At 45.5% G+C, this 18,853-nt stretch overlaps 1 protein-coding gene and 1 non-coding gene across 5 annotated transcripts in view; one reads left to right on the top strand and one right to left on the bottom strand.

The window, feature by feature from the left end:
* Positions 1 to 18,853, top strand: part of PDE10A (phosphodiesterase 10A) — a 543,800-nt gene that overhangs the window by 254,508 nt on the left and 270,439 nt on the right. The window contains exon 1 of one of the 4 annotated variants that reach the window (XM_029048770.2): positions 12,230 to 12,550. The exons of the other annotated variants lie outside the window; for them this stretch is intronic. Coding sequence (XP_028904603.1) covers positions 12,541 to 12,550 — 10 coding nt within the window. The 5' untranslated portion in view covers positions 12,230 to 12,540. Of the gene's footprint in view, positions 1 to 12,229; positions 12,551 to 18,853 lie in introns of those variants that run through there. 4 annotated transcript variants of the gene reach the window in all.
* On the bottom strand, positions 2,225 to 2,362 carry LOC114806224. Its single transcript, XR_003754260.1, has one exon. It is a non-coding gene; the product is annotated as a small nucleolar RNA SNORA7 (small nucleolar RNA).

The following is an 18,853-nucleotide window of genomic DNA, read 5'->3' as shown; positions in this document are numbered from 1 at the left end:
AAAAGAGGTATTAATAGAAATAAATAGAATTACAGATATGTACATATATACACAAGTGCTTTGGAGCCGGTGGGGGGGGGGAGTAGAACGAAGGGAGCGAGTCAGGGTCAGGTGGTGGGGGAGCTGAGGAAAAAGGGGGCTTCATCTGCCAGCATCGGTGTCAAACATTCCCATTCAGGAGCCTTAGTACCAAGGTACCAAGACTGTTGGACCCTGCCTAATAAGGAGAGTCAGGGAAGGGCAAGATAGACTTAATGTGATGGCCATCCTAGCAAGCCTACACTTAAACACTGAGAGGAAAACTCAGGAGTTGCTGGTGGTGGGGGAAACAAAAAGCTATCTGCTGATTACCGGGACAGTTCTAAGCTAGTCCAAACTCTTTCAAGTGCTTAGTCCAGGGCTCTGCACATGGTAAGTAATGGATTGATGCTAGGTTACAAGCTCCTTGAGGACTGGGTTTCTGTTTATTTATACTCTTTCAAGTTCAGTGTGCAGTTCTCTGTACACAGTAAATGTTCAATTCATTCATTCATTCAATAGTATTTATTGAGCTCTTACTATGTGCAGAGCATTGTACTAAGCGCTTGGAATGTACAATTCGGTAAAAGATAGAGACAATCCCTGCCCATTGATGGGCTTACAGACAGACAAAAACAAGACAACTTAATTCCAGTATATAGAATCAAGGGGTTGTACACCTCATTAACAAAATAAATAGGGTAATAAAAATATATACAAATGAGCACAGTGCTGAGGGGAGGGGAAGGGAGAAGGGGAGGAGCAGAGGGAAAGGGGGAAAAGGGGGCTTAGCTGAGGGGAGGTGAAGGGGGGGCAGAGAAGGAGCAGAGGGAAAAGGGGAAGCTCCGTCTGGGAAGGCCTCTTGGAGGAGGTGAGCTCTCAGTAGGGCTTTGAAGAGGGGAAGAGAGTTAGTTTGGCGGAGGTGAGGAGGGAGGGCGTTCCAGGACAGCAGGAGGACATGGGCCAGGGATCGACGGCGGGATAAGCGTGAACGGGGGACGGTGAGGAGGTGAGCAGCGGAGGAGCGGAGCGTGAGGGGTGGGCAGTAAAAAGAGAGAAGGGAGGAGAGGTAGGAGGGGGCAAGGAGATAGAGATCCTTGAAGCCCAGAGTGAGAAGTTCTCGTTTTGTGCGAAGGTTGATGGGCAACCAATGGAGGATTTTAAGGAGGGGAGTGACATGCCCAGACCGTTTCTGCAGGAAGATGATCCGGGCAGTGAATGAAGAATAGACTGGAGCGGGGAGAGACAGGAGGAAGAGAGATCAGAGAAAAGGCTGACACAATAATCCAGCCGGGATATTACGAGAGCCTGTACCAGTAAGATAGCCGTTGGGTGGAGAGGAAAGGGCGGATCTTGGTGATACTGTTAAGGTGAGACCGGCAGGCATTAGTGACACATTGGATGTGTGGGGTGAATGAGAGAGCCGAGTCAAGGATGACACCAAGGTTGCGGGCTTGAGAGACGGGAAGGATGGTGGTACCGTCCACAGTGACAGGGAAGTCAGGAAGAGGACAGGGCTTGGGAGGGAAGATAAGGAGCTCAGACTTGGACATGTTCAATAAATACTATGGATTGGTTGATATAAATAGGTCAGAGACAGGAATCTCATTGAGTAACTAGGGTGACTATCCTATGCTAGCCAAGGAAGTTTGTAGCATCAGGAAAATGTAGACAGTCTTGGCAACCTCCCTCAAAGCAAACCCCATCAGCACAGAAAGCCAGTTCATACCTAGGAGTAGGGAAGCAGCATGGCCTAATGGAACAGAGCCTTGGGAATCAGAATGACCTGGGTTCTAATCCCCGCTGGGTCACTTGTCTGCTGTGTGTGACCTTGGGCAAGTTAGTTCACTTCTCTGGGCCTCGGTTACCAGGGGATTAAGACTGTGAGCCCCATGAGAGACACAGACTGTGTCCAACCTGAGAAACTTGTATCTTCCCCAGCACCTAGTACAGTGTCTGATGCATAGTAAATGCTTAACAAATTGTCTTGTCTTATGCTGTGAAGGTGTCTCCGACCCATAGCGACGCCATGGACACATCTCTCCCAGAATGCCCCCACCTCCATCTGCAATCATTCTGGTAGTGTATCCCTAGAGTTTTCTTGGTAAAAATCCAGAAGTGGTTTACCATGGCCTCCTTCCGTGCAGTAAACCTGAGTCTCCGCCCTCAACTCTCTCCTGTGCCGCTGCTGCCCAGCACAGGTGAGTTTTATAGCAGATTGCCTTCCACTCACTATCCACTGCCCAGGCTAGGAATGGAATGGATAGGCCTCTGCTTGAGTCTCCTTCCCATAGCTGAGACTGGGAGAGTACTGGAAACTCTCCAGGTGTGACCCTGAGAGGGGGTAGAAATGGGGATAAAATGCAATTCTTCCTCCTCCTTCCTGAACAGCAGCAATAATAATAATGATAATGATGATGATACTGACTAAGCACTTACTAGGTGCCAGTCACTGTACTAAGCACTGGGGTAGATACAAGCCAATCAGCTTGGTTACGGTCCACGTCCCATGTGGAGTTCACCGTCTTAATCCCCATGTTACAGATGAGGTAACGGAGGCACAGAGAAGTTAAGTGACTTGCCCTAAGTCACACAGCAAGAATTTGACAAAGCAGGGATTAAAACCCAGGCCCTCTGATTCTCAGGCCCATGGTTTTCCCACTGGGCCATGCTGCTCAGTATGGGTAAGTTCAAACCAGTGTATTGTGCCACTGAGTAGGGCAATAAATTTAGAAAACTCTCTAGTGCTACTTGGTATAACTTGAAAAATATGAAATCAAGGACCGGTAACGTACATATATTTTTGCTAAAGACTTTATGAAGGACTGAACTGTCCTGGGCTTTATTGCATTGCAATGTTGATGTTAACATCCGATCGCTGTTTTGAGGTGTGCTTACTAATTATTGGAGCTGGATTTCATGTTTCAGCTCTGGATACTTGTTCAGTTGCTCTTACAGCTAATCTCCCACTTAATGCACCTTCTCGCTATTCCCCAATTTCAAACGGCGAATATCTTAACAAATACCAAACCTCAGAATCCCAGGATCACGATTTTTGACTCCTCCTCATTGAGATGAACAAACAAGAGAATTATAGTGGCTAGGAAAGCTGTGGAGAAGTCTTATTTCAATCCCAGCAACAGCTGAGTTTATAGTGTCAAGTTGGGGATATGCACAATTCTGAAAATGAACCAGAGAGCATTTTAGGTCTCATCAGGAGAAACAGTGCTGTCTGATGGAAAGGGCACGGGCCTGGGAGTCAGAGGACCTGGATTCTAATTCCGGCTCCACAAATTGCTTGTCGTGCAATCTTGGGCAAGTCGCTTAACTTCTCCATGCCTCAGTTTCTTCAACTGTAAAGTGGGGAATAAAAACCTGCCCTCTCTCTTATTTAGACTGTGAGCCCCATTTGGGACTGAGACTATATCTATCACAGAGCTTGACACACAGCAAGGGTTTAACAAATACCATAATAGTAATAATAATACTAATCAACGAATAGGAACCTTTTCTCTTCCTTTTCTTGTTTTCTATTTCCTTTAGTCATGAAACAGAAGTTTCTGTTCCATGATTCCTTACTATAATGCTGACCTCACTGCAGTATCCTCTGTTGCCTAGCAAAATGTTAAGCTCTGCAGCATTCTAAGATTTGGAAAGTGATTGTTTTCAAACAAATATAGTACCTTAGATCATCATCTTTGACCTCTCATCTACCTACCCTAGTCTCTCTCTCCATCCCTTTTGCACTTAAGCACTTAAGTCTATGACCCCTAAGAGCTTTGATAGTGACCCTATTCTCATTCTTATACATTCTTGCTTCCTCCTACCTGTAATTTATTTTATTATTATTATTACTACTGCTAATAGCAATAATAATAATGACTACGGTATTTACTAAGTGCTTACTATGCGCTAAACGCCGGGGTAGGCACAAGATGATCAGGTCCCACATGGAGCCGACAGTCTTAAGTAGGAGGGATAACAGGTTTTGAATTCCCATTTGGCACATAAAGGCACTGAGGCCCAGAGCAGTTAAGTGACTTGCCCAAGTTCACACAGCAGGTAAGTGGAGGAGCCGATATTAGAACCCAGGTCCTCTGACTCCCAGCTTCTTGTTCTTTATACTAGGCCACCCTGCTTCTCTAATGTCTGTCTCCCCCACTAGATTGTAAGCTCCTTGAGTGGAGGCATCAGGTCTACTAACTCTTGTACTCTCTCAAGTGCTCATTTTGTGTTCTGCCCACAAGTGCTCAATAAAATCTTTGACTGATGGATGGATCATCATGCACCTACATTCTCAGCATACGCAGTACAGTTGCCCTGTAAGCTCCTCTCGAACAGTGATAGCTTCTTCCAATTATATTGCCCTGTACACTCCCAAGTTCTTAGTACAGCGCTCTGTGCACAGTACGTACCCAAACAGTGCCGTTGATTGATTGAAAAAGTGTTATCTGGATTGGTGTACAGTGTTGTTCTTTTTATGCTACTTCAGCGGGGTCCTCTGGATGGGTGTAGTTTTAGCCACGACCTGTTAATCAGGAGAAATCCTCCGAGATGATCTGCCGATAGACTAATGATTCACAGGGGCTCCTGGTTGGCAGTCTTCACCGTTTAAGTTAGAAGCTCATCTGATCGTCCGATCAGGGGCCGGTGCCGGGGAAGAGGGAGACGAGACTTTCTGTGAAGCTGGAGAGGAAGAGAACCAAGCCAGCTATGTTGGGCGTGTGGATCGTGAGAGGTGGTCTCTTCGACGGAGATGTCTTCCTCCGCTGCCCCGGCTCCTCGGGATGGCTCGTGCTGCCCCTCCGGGAACAGGGAGGCCTGTCCGGCAGGAGCTGGGGGATGAGTCCGCCTCCTTACTCCTGTCAGGCCTCACTCCGGGGCGGAGGCTAGAGCAGAAAACCCTTCTTCTTCCTCCCCTCAGAGCCGGATAGCACCTGTAGCATCCCGGAAGATCCAGGGCCTTCTGACCTCAGTCCAGGATGGAGGAGATGACGTGAGAAGGCTCGTGTCTCTCTTTTTCTCTTCAAAAAGAAGGAAAAAAATGAATCCCTACACTCCATGGGCATGCTTGGGGGGTTGAGCACCTGGCCAGCGTCAGATGGCATCTTATGATTGGCGGGGGGGAAGGTGGCACCATGTTGTGTCGTAGTTCAACCCCTTCTACTAAGGACTGACAGACTCGTTGGGAAGCCCAGAAACAGTTGTAACTCCACCGAGAGCCTCTTTTGCAGACCGCGCCATCACGGTCCCCTTCGGCTTGGCGTCCGTTTCACTGTAAATTCCTCGAGGGTGGGTATCGTGTCTTTTAGATCTATTGAATGCTCTCCAAATGATTATATGGTCAGCCTTCATTCCCAAAGAAGATAGCAGGGTTGGAGAAGCTGTTTATCGTTCTCAGTGTCTGACCGTGTCTTTGCTTTTGTCTCCCTGTCTCAAGACCGGTTCGATGTTTCTGCTCAAAAAGGGCTCCTCCTTTCTCAATCTCAGTGCACCTTGCCTGTCAGAGGCAAGTGACTCCTACCTTTCAGCCAGATTTTGCCATTTCTGCTCTAAAAGGGCTTCTCCTTTCTTGATCTCAGCGCACCTTGCCGATCGAAGCCAAATAACTTCTAGCTGAAAGGTGACTTCGACCTTTCAGCTAGATGAGGCTCCATAAGGACACAGTAAACTTATAACTTTTCCTCTTCCTTGCTTTTGGGTTCCCGATTTCAGCTCACCGTACTGTCCTGTGCTTCTTCAATCAATCCAACCCTCAGTGGTGTTTGTTAAGTGCAGAGCACTGTGCTAAGCGCTTGGGAAAGTAGTAATACACTAGGCTTGGTCGACATGATCTCTGAGCACAAGGAGCTTTCAGAGAAGCAACGTGGCCTAGTGGAAAGAGCACGGTACCGGGAGGCAGAATGACCTGGGTTCTAATCCTGGTTCGGCCACTTATCTGATGTGTGACCTTGGACAAGTCACTTTACTTCTCTGTGCCTCACTCACCTCGTCTGTAGAATGGGGATAAAGAGTGTGAGCTCCTTGGGGGACAGGGATTGTGTCTGACCTGATTAACTTGTATCTACCTCAGTGCTTTGAACAGTGCTTGGCACATAGTAAGAGCTTCACAAGTACCATAATCATTATTATTATTATTATTACGGGCCACATAGCCCACTCAGGTGCTTATGGCAATGTTCGGCACAAAGTAGTGATTCAGTCATGCTGTTAAGGACGATTATGATTACGCTTTCATTACTGTTCCGTTCTGTGGTTCTGGTCTCTGCGTTCGATCCACTTTCCAAATTGGTTTCGGGCTTGAGCCTGATATTCACATTTTAATTCTCTGTCATGTGTTCCTAAATGGTTTTGTTCCTTCACTTTGGCCTTTGCTAATTCTCACTCTCTGCTCTGCATCTCATGAATATTTCGGGCCTTGAGCGTCATTTCTTGCCTTGTTTGCTAACAGTGGTGCATTTTTTCACCATCTTATCTCTTAAAATTATTTCCTTCTTCCCCTCCCATTAGCTTATTTTAGCTCCTACTTCCTTCCCAATTGCAGGAGCCTCTTCTCTAACTTTGACAGTCTGGCCTCTCCCCTGCCATTACACATTCTCTTACCATTCCTTTTTTCCCCCTTAACCTTGCTTTCCAGGATCACTGCTTGCTTAGAAACACTTGAACAACAACAATAATAATAATGATAATAATAATGGTACTTGTTAAGTGCTTATTATGCCCCAAGCACTATTCTAAGTACTGGGGTAGACACAAGATGCCCCACATGGGGTTCATACTCTTAATCTCCAATTTGCCAATGAGGTAATGGAGGCCCAGAGCAGTTAAGTGACTTGTCCAAGGTCATATAACAGACATATGGTGGCGCCAGAATTAGATCCCAGGTCCTTCTGACTCCCAGGCCCATGATCTGTCCAATAAGCCACTATGCTTCTCAAGTCCACAAACCTAGTATGCATCCTTAATATCACGTTTCAAATGCAGTTCACTGTAATATCTTATTATTAAACTGCTTCTACTTTTATTTTTCCTTTTGAATGATAGATACTTTTATGTTAAAGCTCTCCATCACCTTGCCCTTCCTACCTCAACCCTCTTCTCTCCTTCTACAGCCCAGCCCACACACTCCGCTCCTCTGCCACTATACTCCTCACTGTGCCTCGTTCTCTTCCGTCCCGCCATCGACCCCTGGCCCAAGTCCTACCTCTGGCCTGGAATGCCCTCCCTCCTCACACCTGCCAAGCTAGTAAAATTCCCCCTTTCAAAGCCCTACTGAAAATCCAACCCCTCCAGGAACCCTTCCCAGAATGAACCCCGCTTTTCCTCTGCTCCTCCTCCTCTCCCCATTGCTCCGTCTCCCTCCCTCTGCTCTAACCCCTCCCCACCCCACAGCACTCATGTATAAATGTGCATATTTATTATTCTATTTATTTTATTAATGATGTGTACGTGGCTATAATTCTATTTCTTTATATTGATGCTATTGATGCGTGTTTACTTGCTTTGTTTTGTTTTGTTGTCTCTCTCCCCCCTTCTAGACTGTGAGCCTGTTGTTGGGTAGGAATAGTCTTTATTTGTTGCCAAATTGTACTTTCCAAGCACTTAGTACAGTGTGATCACAGTAAACTCTCAATAAATACGATTGAATGAATGAATCCATTTCATGGTGGTTGGGAGTCAGAAGGACCTGGTTTCTTAAAGTGGCTCCGCCACATGTCTGCTGTGTGATCTTGGGCAAATCACTTCACTTCTCTGGGCCTCAGTTCCCTCATCTGTAAAATGGGGATTAAGATTGTGAGCCCCATGTGGGACAGGGACTGTGTCCATCTGGATTACCTTGTATCTACTCCCACGCTTAAAACAGTGTCTGATACATAGTAAAAATAGTGAGAGAGAGGGCTGTCTAAAGTCCTTTAAAACCAGAGGTCAGAAGTTCTTTTGGACGTAGAGAGAATGGGCAGCCATTGGAACTTTTTGAGTGGGGAGAGGTGAGCAGAAGGATCTTTTAGAAATTTGATCCAGGCAGCAGAGTGAAGTATGGACTAGAGAGGGGAGAGGCTGGAGGCAGGGAGGTTAGCCAGAAGGCTGAGTCACGATAGGATGTGACAAGTGCTTGGACCAGCATGGTGTCATTTAGATGGTGAAGAAGGGCCAAATCCCGGAAATGTCGGTGAGGAAGAACCGACAGCCTCTGGACAGAGAATATGGTCTATGATGCTATCGAAGGGATACGTATCAACTATTTTAACTGCTTTCCCCATTGTTTAACCTTCTTTGTTTGAAAAGAGATGATGAGCACGGAACAGCAGAAGTCTCCATTTAGCAAAGTCAGTCAGTCGTATTTACCAAGAGCTTACTGTGGGCAAAGCACTGTACTAAGCGCTTGGGAGAGTAGAACCTAACAATAAACAGATCTATTCTCTACTCAAGTGCTCCCCATGCTGAGAATTCACACCTCCGCTAAAGTTCTCTGCTTAGGTGAAGAGTTTCATGGAGGCAATGTCTGGGGAAGAATTTGCTTTGTGAATTCCAAAGAGACATATAGCCAAATGTGGACAGCACAAGATGTGGAAAGTGTGACCATAACTCTGGGAATTGGGGTCGGAAGAGGTATTATTTTCTAAGAGGACAGGCCAGAAGAATTGTTATTCTCTAGCCTGGTTGGAAGATGCAGGGGCAATTTAAGAACATCTTCAAAGGAATAAAGAATTCATTCATTACAGAGATACCTGAACTCCACCTCCCCTGAGGAATTGGTTGTTAAAATTGGTTAAATTCTCCTTTTTCCAAAGAAAGGGCCGTTGGTTAGAAAATCCCTTCCAGCCCCAGGATTCCATGAAAAGTTTATTCCTTGAGAAAAGGCTAACAGGGATAAGTGAATCAGATTTTCCACTGTGGTGTAAATGGTATTTGTCAACAAGTGCATAACAACATTTGGTAGAAATCGCTTTAACTGCAAGGAGATCAGGCTGTCTTTTAAGAGGAGTCCGAACCCAAGAAAATAATACTGGTATTAATCGAAATCACTTGAAAATAAGTTAACTGTTTCCCTCCATTTTAAGTAATTTTGACCATTCTCATGTGCTGTTTGGACATCTGGATACTTAGTTTTGTATTTATGAGAGTCAAATGATCTAAGTGGTCTACTATAGACCCAGCCCGAGGCATGCATGTCAGCCCTTTGTCTCAGCTGAATACATTTCCCAACATGTTAGGAAACAGTAGGATCAATGGACTTCTCTTTTTCCTTGTTCTGATCCAAAATAAAAAGAAAAAAACAAACACATACAACAACAACATTCTAATTGAGAAATGGATGGATTCTCAACAGTGAAATTAATTTCTTAGCTATCTACCACTTACACTTTTGCCTCACTGTATGTAGTTAAGCACTTCTTACCTGTGCTTTTTAAGGTATTTCCTAATAGCAATAAAAATAATGGCATTTGTTAAGTGCTTACTATGTGCCAGACACTGTACTAAGGTCTGGGGTAGATACAAGTTAATCAGGTTGGACACAGTCCCTGTCCCTACATAGAGCTGACAGTCTTAATTCCCATTTTACAGATGAGGTAACGGAGGCACAGAGGAGTTAGTGACTTGCCCGAAATCACACAGTTGACAAGTAGATTGGAACCCAGCCCCTTTTGACTCCCAGACACATGCTCATCCACCAGGCCACGCTGCTTCTCACCATCCTTTCACTGTCTTCCGTCCAAAAAATTTTCCCCCAGAATAAGAGCTCTTTAGCTGGAGGAGAATGGCTCTGACCACGTAGGGATTCATTCATTCAGTGGTATTTACTGGGGGCTTTCTGTGTGCAGAGGACTGTACTAGGCGCTTGGGAGAGTACGGTACAACAATGAACAGACACATTCCCCACCCACAATGAGTTTACAGTCCAGAGGGATGAATTTTGTGTGTTTCCACTGGGGGTTGGTGGCTGAGGGGTGTCTGGTTGTCACTCATGTGAAACTGAAGGATCAGAAAGCCGAGATCGAACTGCAGGTTGGAGAAGAGCAAGGGATGGTGTGGGAGCTAGGGAGAGGGGCCCCTTTCTTCATTCTAGAGGGGAGACTGGGCATTAAAGTAAATAAATAAATGACAGATATGTACATAAGCGCTGTCGGCTAGGAGTGGGGAAGAACAAAGGGAGCAAGTCAGGGAGGTGCAGAAGGGAGTTGAAGAAAAGGAAAAGAGGGCCTAGTCAGGAAAGGCCTCCTGGGGGAGATGTGCCTTCAATAAAACTTTGAAGAGGGGGAAAGTAATTGTCTGGAGGACTTGAGGAGGGAGGGTAGTTATGGGGAGGGAGGGCATTCCAGGTGCAGTCTGCCCCCTAATAATAGTAATAATAATACCAATGGTATTTGTTAAGTGCTTACTGTGTATCAGACAGTTTTAAGCGCTGGGGTAGGTACAAGGTAATCCCTGTCCCACATGGGGCTCACAGTCTTAATCCCCATTTTACAGATGAGGGAACTGAGGTCCAGAGAAGTGAAGTGACTTGCCGCAGGTCACACAACAGACACACGGCCGGGGTCCCTGGGGTCTGACTCGCAGGCCCCTGCTCTACCCACGAGGCCACGCTGCTTCTGGCCGCTCGCCCCTAAGCCTGCCTCTGTGCCAAAGCTCTGGACACTCGTCTGCGGCCTGGCGGCCCCGGTGGCCCCAGAAGGGGCTGGCAGGGGGCAATGAAGGGTGATGTCATTGGAGTGCCATCTGTGGAGTTTGGGTGCGGGGCACAGGGGTGAGATGTGTGGAGGGGGAATAAATCCACCACAGAACCCATCTGGCCACAGAGACGGCCTGCTCTGTAGCCCCAGGAGGCAAGACTGCCATCAGGAGGGATCAGAATCCCAAAACAGCTTGACTCCACCCCACTGGGTGAGGAAATGAACTCAAGAATGAGGTGCTAATAAAAGGGCAGCAGAAAAAGACTTTGCCTTCTTTCAGTGAAAACCATTTCAGAGTCTTGGGGAGGGAGGCCCCTTAGGATATCCTTCAGCTGATGAGTGTCAACCCTGCGGAACAGGCTGAAGTCACTTGGAATCATCAGCTTCTCTGAGTCTCAGTTGCCTCATCTGTAAAATGGGGATTGAGACTCTGAGCCCCATATGGGACAGGGACTGTGTCCAACTCGATTTTCTTGTATCCACCCCAGTGCACAGTACAGTGCCTGGCACGTAGTAAGAGCTTAACAAATACCATCATTATTCTTGTTATAATCATCATCATCATTCTGATTATTATAGTTAAAATACATGCTAAGCCAAAAACTACACTGGACCGCACAGTTCTGCTTCATTCCTGGTCTGCTGTCAGCTTTCATGGCTTTGACCTCACCTCTTTTCTTCTTTTAATGGTATTTGTGAAGGGCTTACTATGTGCCAGGTATTTTACTCAGTGCTGGGCTAGATACAAGCTAATCAAGATAGATACAGTCTCTGCCCCAGCTGGGACTCACAGTCTTCATTCTCATTTTACAGATAAGGTAAGCTGAGGCACAGAGCAGTCAAGTGACTTTCCCAATGTCACACAGCAGACAAATGGTGGAGGGGGATTAGAACCCAGGTCCTTCTGACTCCCAGGCCCGTGGTCTATCCATGAGGCCATACTGCTTCTGTGGTGGTTAGATTGAGAGTGTTCCCGGGTGGGGAACCACTATGCCCTGCCTTGAAATGGCAGCTTATACCAGGCCAATGTCAAATTGTAGTATTCCTGATTCCTCCTGTGGAAGGAGGAAAGTTACCAAGGAAGTAGCCGAGGTGATCTCTTCCCTGGACAAGCTTTCAACTGAAATGGGGGAAATGGGAGGAAGCAGAAATGAATACATATTTTGCACATTCACCTCTATCGCGTAATTGCCCGGCACCAAATTTTAAAGAGAAAACAAAGGATTCTTTTTTTTGTACAATAGTGATATCCCCTAGGGGAGCGGAGGAGGAGCAGAAAGGTGAGACTGGGAGGAAGCAGGTGGGAGGAATGAACTGGTTAAGACTTAATATTGCCTTGGGTCAGGGGAGAAGGGGGCAGAACAGATGGGGAGAGTTAAATAGCTCAGACTGCTGTAGGGGAGGAGGAGTAGAAGGGGGAGAAAGGCATAACACAGCAGTGGGTGGTTAATCACTGAGTGCTTATTGTATGCATTACTTTAGAGAGTGCAACCGAAGAAACATCATTTCAAGGGCTGTCTTCTTTCTCCTCCTCTTCCTCCTCCTCTCTTAATCTCTAGATTTATCACCTAGTAGCTGCACCTTTGTTTTCAAGTTATGTAAATAACGCACTGGCTCACACTTCCTCCCGCACTTCACTCGCATTATATCAACACACTCACTCACCCTCTTCTCCTTCTCCTACACCTCACTCCGGCTCATATTATTCCCTTTTTTCCTCAATCTCCCTCACCTTCTTCTTGCTCACGCTTTCTCTTTCATAGAAGGCCTTCCAGAACAGCAACGAACCTGAGCAAGGCAGAAGAGGGGGTACTTTTTTGGCAGCCCTGTTTACACCTCCTTTTCATTGATGCTAGGAGGTAAGCTCATCTTCTTTCATCATAAGTAGGAGCTAGAGGGTGTTGGACTTTGAGGGTCACTGCTCTAACCTGTGAGTTTTCTCTATCTTCCTCGTGATTATTTAAGAAGTAAATTTAAGAAGAATCCTAAAAGCACATGTATTCTGAGATTTATGGTTCCAAAGATACAGCCTGCACGTTGTGAGTCTTGACTTTGTAAATCTAGGTTTGGAGTGATTTCTAATCCTGCCTTGTCCAAGACCTGGTTGTGTGACCTGGGGCAAGTCATTTAACTTCTCTGTGCCTCAGTGTCGTCACCGGTACACTGGGGTTTTGATATCTGTTCTCCTTCCTACTTAAACTGTGAGTCTCATGTGGAACAGGGACTGTATCTGCCCTGATTAACTTGTATCTACCCCAGGTCCTAGAAAAGTCCTTGACACATAGTAAACACTTAAGGGCTTGAGAGTCAGATGTCGTGGGTTCTAATTCCGGCTCTGCCTCTTGTCTACTGGGACCTTGGGCAAGTCACTTCACTGCTCTGTGCCTGTTACCTCTTCTGTAAAATGGGAATTAAGACTGTGAGCCCCCATGTGGGAGATTCTGACTACCTTATATCTGTCCCAGTGCTTAGAACAGCGCTTGACACAGACTAAGTGCTTAACAGCTACCATCATTATTACTTGGCAAATACAATGTCAGTAGTGGGTAAACTAATGGGCAGACATCACTTCTTTTGAATGTGCCCCAAGCACACAGTGAAGTAGGTGGCCTGTAGGCGATGATCAATAAGTATTATTGATTCTGTTACTTGATATTAAAGCCGATAGGGTCCTCAGCTACTTTTTTTAGGGTGCTTTGACTCCTTTTCATGAAGAAGCCCCTCCCCACCCAAGCTCCAGAGTCCTGAGGTATACACAGTAAGCACTCCTAAAATATCATTGAGTGAATGAATCTCTGTCAGACTATAGTCTTTTTAGGTTGAGCATTCATTCTGAGTTAATTTTTCCATTTCTTAACGTTGTATTCCTTTTCCAAACTCCTTCTCAAGGAGATAAAAGTATCACTTTTAAACCGTCTTGGTATTCCACATCTGGTTTGCATTTCTCTGAGTCGAAAAGCCATTGATAAATGCCCTTTCTGTAGCTTTAAGAATAATTGGGGCAATTTTAGAGAAAACTCTGAGAAGCAGTGTATCCACTAGGGATAGACCACAAGCCTGGGAGTCAGAGGACTGCCACTTGTCTGCTGAGTGACCTTGGGCAAATCACTTCACTTCTCTGTGTCTGTTATCTCATTGGTAGAATGGGGATTAAGACTGTGAGCCCAATATAGGACATGGGCAGTGTTCAACCTGATTAGCTTGTATCTATCCCAATGCTTAGTTCAGTGCCTGTAACATAGTAATCGCGTAACAAACACCATAAAAAAAAAACTTGGTTTTATCTGTTATAGTACTTTAGAATCCAGAAAACAGAACCTTGTTTTCAGTTTTCAAATGATAGACACTTCCACATACTTGCATTTCTCTATTTTCCCTCAAAAACGTTACAGATTGATTCTTATGGTTGTAGTCACAATAAAATGCTTCTTTGAGTTAAAAAGAAACACAGATCTTCCATAAATGGTTCAAGTGCACTGACATTTGAGTCCTTACCATTCACTATCTCCTCTGTATCATCTCAAACATGCCCGGTTGCAATTTTTTTTCTTATGGTATTTGTTAAATGCTTACTATGAGTCAAACACTGTTCTAAGAACTGGGGTAGATAATAGATAATTAGGTTGGACACAGTCCCTGTCCCACATGAAGCTCAGTCTAAGCAGGAGGGGGAAGGGAAGTGAGGCACAGAGAATAATAATGATGGTATTTAAATGCCAAACACTGTTCTAAGTGCTGGGAAAGATGCAAGGTTATCAGGTTGTCCCAGGTGGGGCTCACAGTCTTAATCCCCCATTTTCCAGGTGAGGTGACTGAGACACAGAAAAGTAAAGTGACTTGCCTAAGATCACACAGGAAGCAGTTGGCAGAGCTGGGATTAGAACCCAGGCCCTCTGACTCTCAGACCACTGTCTTTTCCTTTATGCCATGCTGTTTCTAAAAGACTGTTTTTCACATGTCTTCCCACTCCTCAGATTCCTCCAATGGTTACCCATCCTTCTCTACATCATTCACAACTTCTAACCATTGGCTTTAAGGTCCTTTAACGGGTCCCCTTCCATTATACCACAGATTGCTCACTTAAGCTCCTCCGAAGCCAACCCTACTCTCTGTACCATGTTCTCCTCTCTCACCATTGGTTCAACTCTTCCAGGAAAACTTCCCTGATTAATCTTTCATCTCCCCTCTCTATTTTGTCTCACACCCCCACTGGCACGGTGGCACTTTGGTGTTATCTAAGCAATTGGGTGCTCTCTGATGCTACCCACCAACTATAGCATTTGTTAGTTTACACATCTATAAACTCTGTGGCTTCCTCCTGCTTATGATTTCTTGAAGGGTCTGTCTCTCTCATTAGATTGAAGGCCTAGTGGGTAAGACTCTAGGCCTGGGAGTTAGAAGGACCTGGGTTCTACTCCTGACTCCTCCACTTGTCTGCTGTGAGACCTTGGACAAGTCACTTAACTCCTCAGCTTCCTCCTCTGTAAAATGGGGGTTGAGACCTGGAGCCCTAAATTGAGTTGGACACAGTCCCTGTCCCATAATCTACCCTAGCACTTAGTACAGTGCCTGAAGCATAATAAACACTTTCCAAATAGCATTATTATTATTATTATAACTCACCAACTACAACATTTATGTGCACGTCTTTACACTCTGTGTTTTCCTCCTGCCTATAATTTCTTGAAGGGTCTGACTCTTCAAGATTACTAGATTGAAGCAGCGTGGTCTAGTGGAGATAGTGCAAGCCTGGGAGTCAGAAGAAACTGGGTTCTAATTCCGGCTCTGCCACTTGGCTGCTGCGTCATCTTGGGCGATTCACTAATTCTTCTGTGCCTCAGTTACCTCATCTGTAAAATATGGATTGAGATCCCACCTCTGCCACTTGTCAGCTGTGTGACTGTGGGCAAGTCACTTAACTTCTCTGTACTTCAGTTATCTCATCTGTAAAATGGGGTGAAGACTGTGGGCCTCACATGGGACAACCTGATTACTCTGTATGTACCCCAGTGCTTAGAACAGTGCTCCACACAGAGTAAGCACTTAAATACCAACATTATTATTGGGAGCCCTAAGTGGGAAATGGACTGTGTCCAACCTGATTACCTTGTATCTACCCCAGTGCTTGATGTGTAGTAAGTGCTTAATACAGCAATTATTATTATTATTATCATGGGAAACGCATTAAAAGCAAGTCTCATGCCTACCTATTATACTCTCCCAAGCACTTAATACAGTGCTTTGCCCAGAGTAAGCTCTCAATAAATACCATTAATTGATTTGATTGGCAGGAGCTTTAATTTGACCACTAAGATACCAAATGATAGATGCCATGGAGAAGACAAAGATGTCGTAATAAGCCAACCTGTTAGAACTGGTTTCCATGTAGGAATTGAGTCTTTACCAAGTGTCTGGTGAATTAATACCATTTGTAGTTCCCAGCCGGCGAGTGTCCCAGCCGGCAGAAGACAAAGATGTCGTAATAAGCCAACCTGTTAGAACTGGTTTCCATGTAGGAATTGAGTCTTTACCAAGTGTCTGGTGAATTAATACCATTTGTAGTTCCCAGCCGGCGAGTGTCCCAGCCGGCGAGTGTGGAGATGGTCCAGGTAAGGTTTTGGGTTCAGGTTACCTCGGGATATCGCGAACCTCCCCTGAAACTCTTTCCTTTGGTTAAGAAGGATGTGTGGGGAACTCCTTTTGGGCAGGGAATAGTTATTGTTTATTGTTGTATTCATTTATTCATCTTATTGAGTACTTTGGAGAAGCAGCGTGGCTCAGTGGAAAGAGCACGGGCTTTGGAGTCAGGGCTCATGAGTTCGAATCCCAGCTCTGCCACTTGTCGGCTGTGTGACTGTGGGCAAGTCACTTAACTTCTCCGTGCCTCAGTTCCCTCATCTGTAAAATGGGGATTAAGACTGTGAGCCCCACGTGGGACAACCTGATTCCCCTATGTCTACCCCAGCGCTTAGAACAGTGCTCGGCACATAGTAAGCGCTTAACAAATACCAACATTATTATTATTATTACTGTGTGCAGAGCACTGTTCCATGTGCTTGGAAAGTATAACACAGCAAAAAGAGAGACAATCCGTGCCCACAGTAGACTTACAGTCTAAGGGCAAAAGACAGACATCAATACAAGTATACCCCCAAGTGCTTAGTACAGTGCTCTGCACACATAAGCGATCGGTAAGTATTATAGAATGAATGAACAATGCCTCTGTTTGAGCACCCACAGATCATTCCAGGAGGGAAAAGTTCCCTTCTAGACTGTAAGTTCACTGCGGGGAGGGAACATGTCTACCAACTTGGTTCTATTGGACTCTCCCAAGAGCTTAGTACGGTGTTCTGCACAGAGTAAGTCCTCAAATTTGATCAGAATGGATGCCTGAGTGTCTGCTCCAGAAACAGCAGCACATCTTGGGTTAAGAGGTTTTTCTGGATCCTGAAGGAAATCCCCAGTTGGAGCTCTGGGTTCAAATCTCACACCTGGGGCCTTCCAACGTGGAGGCTCCTTACAGTGGTCATGCCAACAAGCCCTAGGGAGTCCCAGGAAAGCGGGAGGCTCTAGTGTCAGGGATCAGGCTGGCACTGGGGCCACAGTCTTTTTTTATTACTTGTTGGGCACTTACTATGTGCCAGACAGTGTATTAAGCGCTGGGGTAGACACAAAGGTTGTCAAGTTGGACACTATCCTTGTCCCACATGGGGCTCACAGTCTTAATCCCCAGTTTATGGCTGAGATAATGTGCTTATAAAGAAGTGAAGTGACTTGCCCAAGGTCACACGGCAGATGCGTATTGGAGCCGGTATTATAACAATAGCCTGTATTATATCAGTAACGATAATAATTATGGTACTTGTCAAGCACTTACTATATGACAAGTACTGTTCTAAGCCCTGGGGAGGATTCAAGTCAATCATGTTGGGCACAGTCCCTGTCCCACATGGGGCTCACAATATTAATGTCCATTTTACAGATGAGGTAACTGAGGCATAGAGAAATGAAATTACATGCCTTAGGTCACACAGCAGGCACGTGGCAGAGCTAGGATTAGAGCCCAGGACCTTCTGACTCCCAGGCCAGTGCTCTATCCACTAGGCAATGCTGTTTCAGTCTTTGCTGGGACACATTGGGATCCCAGTGCCATTATATTGTATGCTCCCAAATGCTTAGTACAGTGCTCTGCACATGATAATTGCTTCATAAATACAGTTGATTGAATCTTGTCCACTGCACAACGGCACGGAGTCCACACAGTGAGTTGGAGGGGTCATGAGAAGCTGGTGGATAACCAAGACCAAGGGTCATTTAATAACTCTGTGCTTCAGTTACTTCATCTGTAAAATGGGGATTCAATACCTGTTCTCCCTCCTAATTAGACTGTGATCCCCTAGTGGGACAAGGACTATGATCTCATTCCTCTACAGCAGCCATGCGGACATTGCTTGCATTAGTCATTATTTTTCTAGGGTAATAGATGATTTCAATAATCCGGTAGTATTTCAGGTTGATGATGTTGGCAGAATTTCCATCAGACACGTGTTAGAGTAGTTGGAGTGGATTTTGATTCGGCAATTGTAACTGTGACAAACTAACTGAAGCTCACTCCCTGAGGCAAAATCATAAGCTCACTTTCTCTGGCAAAATCACTGCTACTATTTATGCAGACTTTGCATTATGCAGGGAGTGGTCTATTTTCAACAGAGTGGAGTTGCAGTTCTGGTTTTTGGGCCTGTTAAAGATTAGAAGTGAAAAGAGAAGGATGTTATAACGGTTTAGTACAAGTCCCAAAACAGCATTCGTAAAGTTTCTAGTCAAGTAGTTACCAATCGCTTTTACTAGAGAAGCAGCGTGACCTAGCAGAAACAGCACAGCTTGGGATTCAGAAGACTTGGGTTCTAATCCCTTGTATTATCACTTGCTTGCTGTGACCTTGGACAACTCTGTACCCAAGGCCGCACATAACTAGAGCTTGTCTTCTAATTCTGCTGTGTTTTGTCTAAGTGCTTAGTACAGGGCTCTGCACATAGTAAAGCTCTCCAATACCACTGATTTGATTTAATGTGCCTCACTTCTCTCATCTGTAAAATGGGGTTGAAAGACCTGTTCTTCAAACCTTGTAGACTGTGTCCGGCCTGATCAAATATCAACCCCAG

The sequence above is a fragment of the Ornithorhynchus anatinus genome, chromosome 21, assembly GCF_004115215.2.
Source record: "Ornithorhynchus anatinus isolate Pmale09 chromosome 21, mOrnAna1.pri.v4, whole genome shotgun sequence".
NCBI lineage: Eukaryota > Metazoa > Chordata > Mammalia > Monotremata > Ornithorhynchidae > Ornithorhynchus > Ornithorhynchus anatinus.
This window is presented reverse-complemented; position numbering and strand designations above follow the sequence as displayed.